Source organism: Copadichromis virginalis, linkage group LG3, assembly GCF_057382275.1.
Source record: "Copadichromis virginalis isolate Kocher_CV1m ecotype Utaka linkage group LG3, C_Virginalis_male_GT1.1, whole genome shotgun sequence".
In the NCBI taxonomy this organism is placed as follows: domain Eukaryota; kingdom Metazoa; phylum Chordata; class Actinopteri; order Cichliformes; family Cichlidae; genus Copadichromis; species Copadichromis virginalis.
Window position 1 is genome coordinate 31,713,759 of NC_140620.1, and position 16,964 is coordinate 31,730,722.

At 41.3% G+C, this 16,964-nt stretch overlaps 1 protein-coding gene across 2 annotated transcripts; it reads right to left on the reverse strand.

Annotated features, from left to right (window-relative positions):
- Nucleotides 1–6,945: 6,945 nt before the first annotated feature.
- Nucleotides 6,946–15,736, reverse strand: LOC146714087 (Fc receptor-like protein 5). Of its 2 annotated transcripts, none has more exons than XM_085450691.1 (4): nucleotides 15,448–15,736; nucleotides 9,520–9,786; nucleotides 9,176–9,439; nucleotides 6,946–7,914 (listed from the first exon to the last, which is right to left on the reverse strand). In XM_085450691.1, exons 1-4 carry the CDS (start codon nucleotides 15,476–15,478, stop codon nucleotides 7,769–7,771), a joined length of 708 nt encoding a protein of 235 aa, XP_085306817.1. In that variant the 5' UTR covers nucleotides 15,479–15,736; the 3' UTR covers nucleotides 6,946–7,768. The 2 variants fall into 2 exon arrangements, with proteins under 2 accessions (XP_085306817.1, XP_085306816.1); XM_085450690.1 differs by lacking the exon at nucleotides 15,448–15,736 and adding an exon at nucleotides 14,422–14,632.
- Between the last annotated feature and the right edge of the window lie 1,228 nt (nucleotides 15,737–16,964).

Below are 16,964 nucleotides of genomic sequence, written 5' to 3' on the forward strand. Positions count from 1 at the left end.
TCAATAACAAAAATACAACTCAATACTTTGTAACATAACCTTTGTTGGCAATAACAGAGGTCAAACGTTTACTATAGGTCTTTACCAGGTTTGCACACACAGTAGCTGGTATTTTGGCCCATTCCTCCATGCAGATCTTCTCGAGAGCAGTGATGTTTTGGGGCTGTCGCCGAGCAACACGGACTTTCAACTCCCGCCACAGATTTTCTATGGGGTTGAGGTCTGGAGACTGGCTAGGCCACTCCAGGACTTTCAAATGCTTCTTACGGAGCCACTCCTTTGTTGCCCGGGCGGTGTGTTTTGGATCATTGTCATGTTGGAAGACCCAGCCTCGTTTCATCTTCAAAGTTCTCACTGATGGAAGGAGGTTTTGGCTCAAAATCTCACGATACATGGCCCCATTCATTCTGTCCTTAACACGGATCAGTCGTCCTGTCCCCTTGGCAGAAAAACAGCCCCATAGCATGATGTTTCCACCCCCATGCTTCACAGTAGGTATGGTGTTCTTGGGATGCAACTCAGTATTCTTCTTCCTCCAAACACAACGAGTTGAGTTTATACCAAAAAGTTCTACTTTGGTTTCATCTGACCACATGACATTCTCCCAATCCTCTGCTGTATCATCCATGTGCTCTCTGGCAAACTTCAGACGGGCCTGGACATGCACTGGCTTCAGCAGCGGAACACGTCTGGCACTGCGGGATTTGATTCCCTGCCGTTGTAGTGTGTTACTGATGGTGACCTTTGTTACTTTGGTCCCAGCTCTCTGCAGGTCATTCACCAGGTCCCCCCGTGTGGTTCTGGGATCTTTGCTCACCGTTCTCGTGATCATTTTGACCCCACGGGATGAGATCTTGCGTGGAGCCCCAGATCGAGGCAGATTATCAGTGGTCTTGTATGTCTTCCATTTTCTGATGATTGCTCCCACAGTTGATTTTTTTCACACCAAGCTGCTTGCCTATTGTAGATTCACTCTTCCCAGTCTGGTGCAGGTCTACAATACTTTTCCTGGTGTCCTTCGAAAGCTCTTTGGTCTTGGCCATGGCGGAGTTTGGAGTCTGACTGTTTGAGGCTGTGGACAGGTGTCTTTTATACAGATGATGAGTTCAAACAGGTGCCATTCATACAGGTAACGAGTGGGGGACAGAAAAGCTTCTTACAGAAGACGTTACAGGTCTGTGAGAGCCAGAGATTTTCCATGTTGGAGGTGACCAAATACTTATTTTCCACCCTGATTTACGAATAAATTCTTTACAAATCCTACCATGTGAATTCATGGATTTTTTTTTTTCACATTCTGTCTCTCACAGTTGAAGTGTACCTCTGGTGCAAATTATTGACCTCTGTCATCATTTTAAGTGGGGGAACTTGCACAATCGGTGATTTTTCAATGACATATTTCTTTTGTGCTTTTTGTTTTTGAGAGCTTAAGTTAATGTTTTAAAACAATATGTTGTATTTGATTTATTATATTATTATAGTATTAATGAAGCTGCAGACACAGCTCCTTTCAGCATGGCCGGAGGAGAGGTGTACGGCAGTCGCGTGACACACACAGATCAGACACATATTTCTGTGTTGCAGATGTGCAGTAAAGAGCCAAAGACCCAGTACTGTCTCCTGCCTCTTACTTTCACGCCAGAACACAACGCAAGAACAACAGGCGTAACACATGAACGGGTTACACAAACAGCCACCAAACAGCCATCATAATTCGTCATACAATGAGAACAGAACACATCAACAATTGACAATGACTAATTAATATTAAAATCTGTAACATAATGTATTGTTTGGAGTTTAGTCTGTTACTGTTACTATTTTTACCATTTCTTTTTGGAGCAACTGTAACACATTATTTCCTTAGGGATTAATAAAGTATTCTGATTCTGATTGTTTCAGGATACATGACTTGCCATGATCCAATCACACATCTGCTTACCTGTATCTTTTGCTCGTTTCTCCTCCTCCTCTTTTTTCTTTTTTCTAAACTGAAGACATGATGGCTTTGAACTTTTCTTGTCCATCTTCCATTGGTTTTAATTTTACACTCCAGTATGAGTGTACACTTTATCCCTAGTCCTAAAGTGTATATTTATTTTCTTACTCTCTTATATATATTGTTTGTTTAATTGCACTGCTGTAACTGGAGCCTCGTCATCTCTCTGGACTGTATGTAGCGGAGATGACAATAAAGTTTACTTTGACTTCAGCAGCGAGCAGGCGCATCAAGGGCTCTCGCGCTCACTTTTCGCGTATAGAATTTCGAAAAACATCGGTGCAAATTATAAGTCTGTATCATAATGTCTGGTGTTTTCGTGTTTGTTAGTTTGTTTTTATTTTGTTTTATTTTTATTTTCACTTCGGCAGATAAAATGAATTGAGCAAAATCAACTCAAAATATTCCCACACGCCAGAACGTCCTCTCTTCCTCGCTGGCTCCATATCTGTCAGTGGAATGATCACCTCGTCGCTATCTGTCACCATCAACACACTCCACGAATCCCGTGGATGATTCACTTCCTTATATCTGTTTGAATCAGGTACCGAAGCAGTTACGTGCGTAATGAAGCTTCAGACGTGACTGGTCACGTGACTTTTGCCAAACGAAGCAAGCCTCGACACAGTGCTTCTGAACCAGTGTGTTGTTTTTTTCGACACACGCTCCGGAGCGTCAGCTTCAAGCGGGCCATCACTACAAGAATTGATCAAGCCCTAGATCGACTGCGCGCAGGGAAACTGATCAATATTGTAGGTATATTGAGTGTTTGTTTTAGCTTCATGATTTTGAATGGTTTTATAAAATTGCTATTTTATTGGGTAATATTTTAATTGATAATGTTGTTTGTTTTTCAGCTGTGCTGTCTCTGCTGTCCTTTTTTGTTGTTCTTTTGATTGATTTGTAATTTTGTTTTGGTTAGTCCGTCCAGCCGTAGAGGCGGTTATTGATTGAGAGTAAGTTTTGTAAGGGCGGACTAACCTCTCTTTTGTTTGTTTTTTTTATTTTAATTGTTTGTGCCACTTCCCTTTATCTCTCAGATCACAGGCCATACATAGCACTGATTCCCAGCTGCGCTGAGACCCGAATTGTTTGCAGTGTGTGCCACGATTGCAGTGTCGCTAAGCGGGGTGTGACGGGTTGCAGTGTTATTTCGCACAGTTTGTGTGGTAAGTCTCATGTGCAGCTGGGATATCAGCAGGATGTGTTGTAAGTCCTGTCTGGAAACGACTGGGAATTTGTACTTTTAACTCATGTAATAAATAAATGATCAATTATTTCTTTGCCCCGTTTACTCATCCCTTGTCCTCGGTTACAAATTTTTTTTGTCCATGCGCGTGATGCCGCCCCCCACCACGATGCCGCCCCGGGCAACCGCCCGTGTCGCCCGTATCAAAAAACGCTACTGAATGGATTAAAGATTGAATCTACAGAGTTTCTATTTTTTTCTCACTGTCTCTCTCAAGGTCGACAACTGGGCCCTGTTTCAAGAAGCCGGTTTGGAAAACTCAGAGTGAAAAACGACACTCACGGTTGAGTAACCCCGAACTGTCCAACTCGGAATATTCGGTTTCAGAAAGGCTGATAACAATTAGTTCAGTCAACGCGGAGTTGCTTTAACCCCAAGTGAAGCGTGCGGACGAGGATACATAAAGCCCTGATAAGCGGAGCACAGATTAAGCGAGTCACCATGGAGACGGAGGGAAAGAAGGCGCGGTCAATGTATTTCACAGCGCTTGAGGCCGAAATTCTGATGGCAGCATATGCCGATAACATGCAAATTCCGCGGAAAAAAGTAACACAGCCACAGCTGCAAAACAAAGGGAGCATGCATGGCAAAACATAGCCGACAGAGTCAATGCGTGAGTGTTAATATAAACATTGATCGAGGGATTTCCACCCATTTAACACGTTATTTTATCATATGTTATTTTATTTTTTATTTTATACATTTTATTTTGTGATGATGTGAGCGCAGGTGCAACCCAACAGGCCCCAAACGTTCCTGGCAGCAAGTAAAAATGAAATATAAAAATATAGTCCAAACAGGTAAGGTGTAATTGTATTATGAGCCATAGTGCTTGGTCTGTTTGTCCCATGTAAATCAATTGCAGTTAGAGGCTACATTAATTTTCCTTCTGTAAGCACTTATTGAAATTATCTGAGCACATTACAAGTACATATTTGCTTACTCTGTATGCTCAAATGTGGCCCGTTATAGCCAACAGAAAAAAAGCGGAGGCCCGAAAAACAGGTGGGGGTCCTCCACCACCACCACTCACAGAGGCTGAGCAGTTGGCCCTCAGCCAAAACAGTGGGCGCCCTGTGGCCGAAGGCATCTCTGCGGGGACATCCTCTGAGTCAATAACCCCGCAAGACACAAGTGCCTACATAGGGGGTAACTTCAAAATAATACATGATGTGCATACATCCTTTCTTCACAGTCACCTTTGCAGTGCTACTCATTCATTTGATAAACTCTTTACCATAATGAATTATTTTGTAGTGAAGTTATTTTCCGACTGATTTTGCCTTCCCTCAGTCTTGGTTGTCTTTGAGAGCATAATGACAATGAAGTGTAAGGTGATTGGTATGTTTGTTAATTGCCATTTGGTCCCTTGTAAGTTATAAGTGACCTGTATAAACCTCATATTCTATCAGTTGATGGTGATGGTGTACTGCATCTGGTGCAGCCTCCTGTTGAGCCAGACCAACATGCAGTTGTGAGTAATACTCCACAGATTATATGAGTTTACAGTAGAACAGCAATGTTGTTTATTTCTTTACTACAGGAAAATAATGAAGAAACATTGACAGCTGTTACAGAGGAGGAAGCAACAGAGACACTTTATGAGGTTTACATCTTTTAATACTTTGTGTACAGGAAACACAGGCGACCAATAAAGCCAGTTGAACAAAAAATCTGTTTATTCTTCTTTCAACATGTTGAGGTGATGGGTCAAAAGAAATGATTGTGACATATGGTGTCTCTGACTGCTCTTCCATCTTGTATGTCCGTGGGAGGGTCAGGATGTTCATGGTTTGGATCACTGCTGATGTTTGGTTCAGAAGGACAGTGTTCTCCTCTAATTGTGGCAATGTTGTGAAGAATCACACATGCCACAATAATGTCACATGCCCTTTCTGGGGTGACCCTGAGTCTTTGCAGGCACTGGAACCGGGCCTTAAGCATTCCGATAGTCATTTCAATTCTGGCTCTTGTCCTGCAATTAGCCAGATTATATCGCTGCTGTGGGCCCGGTTCAGGGTCAGGGTAAGGGGTAAGCAAATAGGGTAAACATGGATACCCCCTATCACCAAGCAAGTAGCCAGTGAACTCTCCTAAGACAGAAGGGTACACTTCAGTTCAAATGTCCCTGAAGCAATTGGTCTTTATATATTTTAAAGTATTTTCAACTCACCATGTCCAAATTTTGTGCTCAGTGTACATTCACGGAATATTTGTGAGTCATGGACAGAGCCTGGCCACTTGGCTTCCACATTTGTGATAATGTTGGCAGCATCACATATGATCTTCACAGTGCAGAGAACACAAATTAGCATCCATTACTATAATGAAATAATTTGTTAGTTTGAAATGCTACAGGGAACTATGTACCTGTACATTAATGCTGTGGAAAGACTTCCTGTTCACATAGTCTCCTTCATTTACTGAAGGAGCAATGATTGGAATGTGAGTGCCATCTGTACAGCCAATCACGCCTGGGAACCCTGAAAATAAATGTGCAATTTAAGTAGTAGTCCAAGTATCACCACATCATACATTAAGTTTTGGTCATCCTGATACCTGCAATTTTGTGGCATCCCTCTTTGATAAATCTTGTGGGTCTGTGACCGGGGAACACCACAAACGAGTACAGGAGACGTTTCAGTGCAACTGTAACATTCCTGACTGCCCGACAGACGGTAGCCTTGGAAACGTGCTCAGCGTCACCAATATTATACAGAAAGCTCCCGTTTGCAAGAAACCGAAGTGCAATACAAATAATATGTACAGAACTGAGAGAATGTCCGCGATGTGTCACATGAGCAATATTAGGCCTGAGGATGTTATTCACATAAATTATAGATTGTGCTGAAAAACGGTAACGTTCACACAGGAAATCATCAGGAAATGATAAAATGTCCAAACGCGCTCTAATCACTCTCTCCCGGCGGAGAGCCCTGCAGAGAATTTGGGCTTCAACATCTACTGGCTCTTCAAGGAAGGGACACGCCATGTCTGACACTTCCTACAGTCAGGTTTCCGACACAGAGGCGGAGACAGTCAGGGTTAGTTGAAGTAAACCTGCTAGGGGGCAGGTTAGCTTCACGGAGTGTGTCGTCATAGTAACTCACTCAGGATGAATCTAAACTCGCTTTGTGAAACTGAAAACCCAGAGTTTTCGTTAACTCAGGGTATACTTACTCAGTTTTTCCACTAAACCGGCTTCCTGAAATAGGGCCCAGGAGGGCTGGCACAGATCTCCAGCTAGCCAATCATTATTGAGTCCTGGCACTATTGGATTTGCTTGAAGAGAAAAGCGGTCTCACTCCCTCAAGGCCCAGGGCCATAACAATTATTATTATTATTATTATCACCCAAGTTTGAATGGTGATTACCTAAAAAATGAGTGAGCACTGAGAAACATTTCTTTTTGTCACCTGTCAACAATGTAAACATGCTGATACCCTGAGTTACAGGCAGAGGGCTTCATCGTACATTGAACGTTATTTTTAATTATTCCTGAAAAGTTAGTTTTGAACAGACATTTGGCTGCAAATCAAGGCAGCATCTATGTAACTTAATAGTCATTAACACATTTATCCTCTATACGAGTTTGATCCTTTTTGATTTCTTATAAAAATACTTCACCCAGATTTAAAATGATGCCTTTTTAAAACCTAAAGTGTATTTTCCTACAGAAAACACAAAATGCACTCTGTGATGCTCCAGTTGTAATTTATTAGAACCACAATAACATATTAAATGGTTTACAAAACACTATAGAGGGTAGTTACTGTCATATAGTTTAACATGGGCTGCATGATGATACGGTGATTAGCACCACGGCCTCACAGGAAGACGGTCCTGGGTGTGAATCCATCAGTTTCCTGGTCTTCGGTATGAAGATTGTATCTTCTCACAGTGCTGGTGTGGGTTCTCTCCAGGCACTCCAGTTGTCATTTATTAGAACCATATTAATGTGTTAAATGGTTTACAAAACACTATAGAAGGTAGTTACAGTCATATAGTAACAAGGACGGAATAATGATATGGTTTTCTCAACACGGCCTCACAGGAAAACGGTCCTGGGTGTGAATCCATCAGTTGCCTGGTGTTCTAAGTGGAGTTTGCATCTTCTCCCAGTGGGTTTTCCAGCTTCCACCCACAATTCAAAGATATGCTAGGTTACTTGGTTGTTCTCAGATCTGTCTCTCACCAGTTCTGGCAATTTGTCCATAGCTCCTCTCACCCTATGACAGCTGGGATAGGCTCCAGCTCTAGCTCAGCTGCAAAAACTGATGGCTGGATGGTTAAATACTTGTCTTATGAGTACATGTTTAACACCATTACATACACAGACTCCATAGCTGTTGGTGAACGCATCCTTAAACATTTTTACTGCATCTTATCTCAGATGTTCCTAAATTCTTTGTTTTTTCTTTGCGATTAATTTCCAGCATTTTCAAATAAAAAGCGAAACATCATGGATGTACAAATATAAAGATATATTTCAATATATGAGGGCAATGATATGAAAGAGGTCACATCACACTCATTTTCTCAGGTTTTCTACCATTAGCTCGGCGTATGAGTACATTTGCACCCAGTGTAATAATCACAGTGTAGAAGAGTTTCACCAGAATAGCACCAATCAGTCCAGGCACAGATACTGATGGCTGAGCTCTGACTGTAAGGAAGACAGAACAAAATAACAGAGTTGGCATAGAAAGTACCAAAAATACAGGCAGAATAAATGGCTGAAAGGCAACAATAAAGTAAGGAAATCGAACAATACACAGTAGAATCAATTAGGTAACCGACAGGGAAAGCCAAAGAAATACAGGGCACAGGAGCTTAAAAGCTCTTGGACTTTATATATGTATTTCTCATATTTACCTTCTAATTAAGTATGTGCAGATGAGATGTGTGAATCAGAGCAGTACTGCACAGGCAGTATAAAAGATGGATACAGCCTCAAGGTCTAATATGCAAGTATGTTAAACCTTCATTCTTTTAATGGCCAGCAGGTGGAGACTCCTGTGACTGGAAAGAGACTTCCAATGCTATAGAAGTCTAGGGGAAGTTCCCTCACTCTGTGACCTCTTTAAACCTTTTTCTGTTGACTTGCTTGGCTCAGCCACGAATTTCTAGTCATAATAAATAAAATATGAAGTTCCTTTAGTAAATTATGGCCTTTATTGAAATCAGAATGAAGGATTATCCAAGTAATGCTCACTCATGAATTAATTACCAGTCATAAGTTCTTGAACAATGAATATGCATTGGACACCTCTTCCCTTATCATGTCCATTTCAAAGTGGTAAAGCACTCAATTTGAGGTTTCATAAGAGTACTTCACTAAGTAATGAGTGGTGCAGAATGGCTACATCCACTTTTTATACTGTTTATATTTTTTTGACCATGCAATGTGCATGTGTGTGACTGCATTTTAAATAGTTCCAATTCAGCATTCAATACAGCGCCAAATCACAACAACAGCTACCTAAAAGCATTTTATATTGTAAGGCAAAGACCCTACAGTAATACAAAGAAAACAGTGAAAACCCCAACAATCATATGACCCCCTATGAGCAAGCACTTTGGCGACAGAGGGAGAGAAAAACTTTTAACAGGAAGAAACCTCCAGCAAAACTATGCTCAGGGAGGGGCGGGGCCATCTGCTGTCTGTTGCGACCATTTGGGGTGAGAGGAGGAAGACAGGACTGCCTCAATAAGGATTTTATGCTTCACCAGTTAGAAAATAACAAAATCTTTTGAATATATGTCAATCAATCCTCAGTGACTAGTTTAAATAGGTGAAATTAGTTAATGCATTGCTTTTGGAGCACAATGAATATGTCAAAGGACAGACTGGGTGTATTTTATTGATTATGTATCACGTCTACCACATTTCTCCTCAAAACAGATGTCTTGTTGCCTGAACCCACCTTTGCCTTTGACAGACATCCAACTCTGTGCTGACTGTCCTTTTGTTGGGTGTTCACACTTGTAGAAACCTTCATCAGATAAGGACACAGCTGAGAAAGTGAGGTTTCCTGCAGGCTGAGTACTGATTAAATGTCCGTCTTTGTAGAAGTTAGCAGAGAAATTAGAAGTCGCCTTGCTCTCTTCATCGTACTTGTAATAGCAGAGAAGTATCACTGTTTCATCTTCTGTCACAGGAAGCGCAGGGCTTTCCAGGATCACTCCATCTGAAAATCAAACCGTGCTATGACTCCTCAGCTGTATATCAGATAAAAAGTCTAAAACATCAAATAATAAAGAGCATTACATTTGACTGTGATGTTGATAGTCTCACTGCATTCCCCTCGATCAGACTCACACCAGTATGTTCCAGTGTCTGATGCATAGGTGTCCACAATAGTGCATGACGTCTGATTTGACACTCCCCAACCCGAGATACATGACTCAGCAGTTTTAGAGGAGGTGTTTCTCTTCAGAGTCCAATTTCCAGAGTTGTCTGTCCCTTCACAGCTCAGCGTGATCGTCTCGTACCAAAAGAACTGAGATCGGTCAGGATGGATGCTCAGCATAGCAGCTGGGGTTCGAAACATGAAATAAAAAGAAGAGGAAAAAAGCATCAGGCTGAGTTTTGGTCCTTTTAAAACATGCAAGTCTGCAGACTTGTGGTAAGCCCCAGACACACAGGTCTGGAGACCCCATGGCAAGCATTGGTTGATAGAGAAAAACATGTTCTTCAACATTAAACCACCTAGTGAATGACAACTGTTGCGAAATCAGTTTTACCCCGGTTCTTTTTATTCCTCGAGCATCCAGAGACGGACTCAGTAGTCATTTTCACAAAAACTTTATTCATCTTTATTTATCCTCATTTAAGCATGCATTCTTCTAGAAGGGAAGACTTGCCAGGCCGGTGCCCCTCTGCAAAATCTTCACTCATTTGTCCGTGAAACAGTTTTGTAGGAGCGACCCTATCATAAAACCCCCCACGGTGTGCTGCAAACTCTGTGTCTGTGTCTATGTGCACGAGCACGTGAATGCCTGTGTGTGCGCGTATCCGTGTGTGTGTAAGTGCACGTGAGTGAGTGTATGCGTGTACCTGTGTGTATGTGTGAGTGCACGTGAGTGAGTGTGCGTGTGGATGTGTGTGCGTAACAGTTAAAACACTATGTGCGTATATCTCTATGTACGTGCCTTCCTGAGGGTCATAAAAGTCCACCTCCCTTCCAAACCAAAGTTATTTAGTTACAAACTTTGAGACTTCCACCCAGGCATGCCCTGAGGAATTTCCACTCAGCATTAACTCCTCTTTGTCTTACTTACACAGTTCAACTGGGGGAGGGTCTCCTAAAATCTACTCCTAAGTTCATGACACAGTCAGGCCTTTATTTATATCCAAGGCAGTGTCTCACAATTCTATTACCTATCTAACACATTCCTAAACTCTAAAATAAGCTAAACATTCCTACACAACCTGATTTTCAGTTATTTCAGAGCCATTGCTAAAAGTTTGATTTCCAAGCAATTTTACTCTGTTTTGTACATTTGATAGAATAGAATAGAATAGAATTCAACTTTATTGTCATTGCACATGCACAGGTACAGGGCAACGAAATGCAGTTTGCATCCATCCAGAAGTGCTTTAGTGATATAGATATATTACAATATATATTAGCAATAGTATAGATATGTGAGTATATTACAGAAATGGGTCTATTATGGTATGTTATAATCAGAATCAGAATCAGAAAGGGGTTTATTGCCAAATGTTGAGCAGGTTTACAACATTAGGAAATTGCTGCGGTGCTTCAGTGCAAACATACTGTCAGATAGCGCTTAAATAGACATGAAAAAATAAAAATAAAAATAAGAATTAAAAGTGCTACGTAGATAGATATATAATGTACACGGTATGAAGTATGTTGTGAATATAGATAATACATTTCCTAACAGTGCATTAAACTGTACCCTTCCCTTCTTTTTCAGTTCAATTTCAGCTCTATTGAAACTGGCTTGCAGCTGTTTTTACCATGAGACATGAAGACAGGACAAAACTGCCCACAACTGCCAAGCCTGGAGGCCCTCTGGTGACCTCAAACAGGAAAAAGAAAACCAGGTTTTTGAAAATGTCACAGCACACAAACCAGAGAGGTGCTCATCTAACAAGGCAAACTGAAAACAATCTTGAGTGCATATATAATGTGTTCATTGTTTAGTGTTCTGATGTGTTTCCTTCATCTAACTGTTTTAATGCTCATGGACAAAAAAATGATCACAAATCCACAAAAGATTAAGACCATATCACCGCATCATATCAATCTATTACTTGTAAGTCCATGACATCTGTGTATAAAATAATAATAACAATGATAATAATAGGAACGTCTCAAATTAAGACATGGACCAAAGCAAAGGCCACAGATGGAGTACACCCGCAAGAGTGCACACTGTTTGAGGTTAATGACAGAGGGGGTTTGGACTCTGTTACTGAGTGAACAGAGCGTTGGAAACTCTTACGTATTAAGAGACTCTGCTCTGTTTGTGTGATCTGCGACTTCATGGCTGAGTTGCTGTTGTTCCACTTTGTAATAATATCACTTTCAGTTGATCATGGAATATCTAGGAGGGAAGAAATTCCACGAATGGACTTTAGTCATACCACGCTCAGTGTTTCAGTGACCTCTTTAGAACGACTCAATCTTTTGTAAGTGTTTGTAATGCCGGACTGAAAGGGTGCTCAGTTTTATACAGCTGTGTAAATGCAACTTAAAACACCTGTATTCAAAGATTACAGCTGTGGGCCAATACTGTCGTCCATATAACATACGATCACTAGGCAACTGTTTTACTACTGCCAGCTTGAGCTTGTAGGGCGATGCTTCAGTTTATCCATTTAAGCTCCATGCAGGCAAATGATTACACAAAACATCATCCTGTCCCTCCTGTATATTATGGAGCCCCCCAGGGGACATGGGAGAAAAAAAAAATTAGGGCGAAAAAAAAAAATTAAGACGGACTTTTGCGAGATCTCGCAAAAGTATTGCGAGCGCTCGCAAAAGTTGAATTCCAACAATGGCGGCAGCTACTTAGTTGTAATATTGCTCTTTCTGGGTCACAAAATACACTTTTAAGATATTTTGAGGCGTGAATGTAGTTGTGTAAACGTCAGATACCTGCTCGGTTTACAAGACATCACATATTTGCAAAAGTGCTCCGACGTTTTTGGAGATCTGACACCCACTTGCTCGAAGCTAACGGGAGGTCGAGACCTACTACAGCCGGGAGGAACACAGCTTTCCCGGCACATCGTGCCTCGACCTCCCGGTCGGCTTCGAGCTGGCGGCCTCCGAAGAATGCGGCTAAAACTTTTGCGAGCTCTCGCAATACTTTTGCGAGAGCTCGCAAAAGTCCGTCTTAATTTTTTTTTTTTCCTCCCTAATTTTTTTTTCTCCCATGTCCCCTGCGGGGCTCCGTAGTATATCACCAATATGTTGGAAAGCAGCAACATTTTAATCTCGTGTAGAGGCTAGAATACATTAAACAGAGTCTAATTAAAGCTGAAAATGGCAGATACAGAATGAAAACATTTGGCCTCCAGACCTTGTGTGGACCTTTTACTTTGTGGACCTTTTAACACCCGTCTCGTCTCTCTCTATGGACATTTCCCTCAAGAACTGAAAGAAACCCCTGTGCTTTTACCAAGACCCCTCAATGCGTACCTTAACTCATGTGTAAATAAAGATTATAATACTTTGATGCAACTCTCTATCAGCTCAGCATTTGGGTCTGTTTTTGCTTACTGGCCTTACAGTCTTGAAAAATATTACATCCCTACCTTCATTGTAGTAGGATTTCAGAAATGTAGAGCAATTTTAACCCTCACATGCACACACTCACACATAAACACAAACACACACACTCGCACAAACATAGAGTGGATAATTAGTTTTATTTCTTAAACTGTTTACTCTGTTTAGTTATACATTTGATAATATATTTCCTAACAGTGCATTAAACTGTACCCTTCCCTTCTTTTTCAGTTCAATTTCAACTCTATTGAAACTGGTTTGCAGCTGTTTTTACCATGAGACATGAAGACAGGACAAAACTGCCCACAACTGCCAAGCCTGGAGGCCCTCTGGTGACCTCAAACAGGAAATAGAAAACCAGGTTTTTGAAAATGCCAGAGCACACAAACCAGAGAGGTGCTCATCTAACAAGGCAACCTGAAAAATGAAAACAATCTTCAGTGCGTAGATAATATGTTCATGGTTTAGTGTTCTGATGTGTTTCCTTCTCCTAACTGTTTTAACCTGAAATCTGAAAACAATCTTTGGTGTATCTATAACGTGTTCATGGCATGCCTGATGCACTGGGATCCAGATACACTTGAGTCCTAATTATAGTCAATTCAGTTAAGTCAAGACAAAATCTTCAAGATTACTCCATCAAAGTAACAATTGATATAGATGTCTCTAATAATAAGAAAAATTCATGATCTCTGGAAGATGACTGTACTTCAACAAAGTGCAACAAAGCTGCCTCTCTATGCTGAGACCGTTGAAGTCCTGTGTAGATGAGCAGACATTTCCTCTCCAGTTTCCTTCATCTAACAATTTTACTGTTTGTGAACAAAACAATAACCAGAAATCCACATGAACGTGAACACCAAATCTCCACATAACATCATTCTGTTGTTGAACTAGTGGCAGAAAATAAAAAATAAAAAATAAATGAATAAACCGCTATTTGGAAAAAGGTTTTGTATTTAATCCAAATCATCTAAAAATTTAAAATCTTCCAAAAAACAAACACACAAAAAAATGTCCAGAACTTTATTTTTCTTGGTCTCAGAAGGATTTTCACAACAACACCCTTGTGATGCTTGATAATATAGAGACCCTACGATGTCACGGTCCCCGTGTCTCTCTGGTTGGCCCACGCTGGCTACAGGTTTTGTTGTTGTTAGTTTTAGTTTTTTGTCTCTCCTCCTCCTCTCTGCCTGGGTGGAGCTCATTACGGGCTCTCACTCTTGGCCCACGCACCCCTGTGGATGGTGTCCACCTGCGGCTGATCTGGCTGATTTCCCCAGCTGCTATTTAAGGCAGTGGCACAGAGCAGCTCACCGCTGGAACGTCGAACCACCTGAGTTCGTGCTCGCGGCATATTCAAAGAAGAATCGCTTACACGTGTTTTATGTTGTGGAACTAACCTTTGACCTTCTGTCTGTAGATTCTGGACCGAATCACCGGACCTGTCCAAGTGGGGCAGTGTGTGGAGTGTTGGAGCGAGTGCGGCTGAAGAGGAGTGCGTGTGTGCGGAGGAGCGGTGGCGGTGACTGAGTGGAAGAGGAAGCGTGTGTGTGGATTCCCCCCCCCCTTCTCTCCCTGGAGCCCTGGACCCCCTCCCAACTCACTGTACATATATTTTGCACTAAGGTGATCCCTATTGTAAATAAATCCCCTTTTGTTTCCTTGAAAGAACTGTCTGCGCGTGGGTCCGTTCAGTAGCCATGACATACGATATTAGTAAGTGAATTCCAAATACCTTAAAATCTCCTTTGAGCAAGTACTTTAAGGATAATGTGGGAAGAAAGAAGTCCCTTTTACAAGAGACAATATAACTCAAGGGTGTTAAAATATATAATTATGTTGTTTTCACGATATACATAATGAATAGTGTGTTTATCTTGGCATTGGTACCATTGTTGGCAGATCACAGAGAGTCCATGCAGGTTGCAAAAAGGAACTAACCGGACTTTGTCCACTGCTGATATGTTGACATGTTGCAGTAGGAAAACCATTTGTGTACTTTGCCAACTTGGGTTTGTAGTGCGACGCTTCTGTTTAACAATTTAAGCTCGCAGCACAGTAAAATTATCATGCAAAACATCATTCTGTCCATGCAATATATCACGAGTACGTCCGAAAACAGCAACGTGGAAGTGAGTAAATGAAAGTGAAATTAAAATACAGCAAATCACATTTTTAGCTTGTGACGAGCCGAACATAAATCAAAACCTAATAACTCTGGAAAAAATGGGAGAAATTTAAAGCAGAATGTGTGAGGAAGCAGCCTCTCATCAAGTTGTACTTTGTAGGACAAAGAAGTAATCGTATTTTCTTTGAGATCTTTGGAGAAACATACACCTAATAAAACCTTCAAATGTCCTGCAAGCTCAGGAATTCTTTCAATTACAGCTGAATTAAAAACAACTAAAAAAGTAAAATTTACTCACAGATAATCAGACACGTTGAAGAGATCTCCATTGTGCTTTGGTGCTCTTTTCTTTCTTAGAAACTTTTCAGCAGCTCTCTGACTTGCAGGAAGTTATTAGGGTCGCACAGATGATTAGGTGTTGGTGGGCTCTGCAAAAAGAATCCTCATATTCCAAATGTCAGATCAACACTGTGAGCACATGCAGGGGGCTTCTATTTTCCACCCCCTGTGGTCTCTGTCTGCAGAATGTAGTGCTGTTTGGTTTCCCCCTCCAAACACTTATCCTTCTCATGAATTTACACCCCCACCATTTCACACCTACCCCTCTGAAGCGGCTTCATGCCGTGCACTTGAGCATGACAGGAAATGAGACACCCTTCAGTAAGTGAAAAAAGTGTAAAGTCTCTTTTTTACACTCTTTTAGAAGTTAAAGCAAGCCTATGAAATCTTCTTTAATTGAATCCTCTTTTTGTTTTCGTCAGAAGACCAAATTAATTCAATAATAATAATTTAATAATTCACAAAGACAGGGCGCCTCCAGAATTTTTTCATACGGGGCCACTAAAAATATTGTGGTCGTGCCTCCAAAACAGAATTTTAATTTTTATGTTGTTGTCAAATATAGGTTGCTTGAAAAGTATGGCAAAAAGGAGAGAGAATTATAGGTTTATATGCCTAGTTAATATCCTGCTATTACAGCTGATATCACTGAAAATAGGCACGTATGAAAACCAAATAATATTTTGAGTCATAATAATCTGTTTTAACAATAACAAGTGCATGTTTCAGCTCATTGTAGTGTGTCTTCATCTCTCTTGTGCTCTTGTGTGTGTGTGTGTGTGGGGGGGGGGGGGGGGGGTGCAATGATTCAGAGGAAGATTCACTGGGAAATCACTACGCAAAGTATCATTCTGACTCACCGCTATGAATCACAGCTGTGTTAAGAAAAAGTCACAATGCTTCAGCAAGTGAAGCTGAAGCGAAAAACTTCAAATCACAGCACACTCAACGATAGCTGTCAACTTATCAGGTACATAAAGAAGCAGTGATGCAGAATCTTGTGTATTTAATTAATCCACCAAAGGCTCTTTTAAGATCCACGTGTTTGACTTCATCTGTATCGACAACAGGCAACCAGTAACGATCCTACAATTCCTGAAAGCTGTGCACTGCTGCCCTCTGCTGGTGTTTACTGATCCTACCAAAATCTATGCCAGATCAGCCAATCCCTCCGTCTGTTCAGTGTGTATAGGGTTGCTCTGGGCCATATCTCTCTGTCTTTCCTAAACCTAACCAAGTAGGAAATAAAAGAACGTACCAAGTGGGGAGGTAGTGGGGAACAGGTGCATAGCAGCACATACTCCCCCCCCCCCCCCAATATTTTGGTTATTTGTCCGTCCTCCTAACCCTGTGGCCTCTGTGGTCTGAAAACAGAATACATGTGAAGAAGTCTGGTTCCCTCTCAGATCAAAGGAATTAACAATGTCGTGATTGGAGGCAATAAGACGCATGGTTCTCCTGCACGAACAGCTTTTG

Bases quoted from the DNA above. Each gene is read 5' to 3' on its own strand.
- LOC146714087 (XM_085450690.1), bottom strand. From the start codon at position 14,632: ATGTACAGTGAGTTGGGAGGGGGTCCAGGGCTCCAGGGAGAGAAGGGG. The intron at 9,440-9,519 runs GTAATGCTCTTT...TTTGATTTTCAG, and splicing joins TATCAACATCACAGTCAAAT to ATGGAGTGATCCTGGAAAGC. The intron at 7,915-9,175 runs GTGGGTTCAGGC...TCTTCCTTACAG, and splicing joins GATGTCTGTCAAAGGCAAAG to TCAGAGCTCAGCCATCAGTA.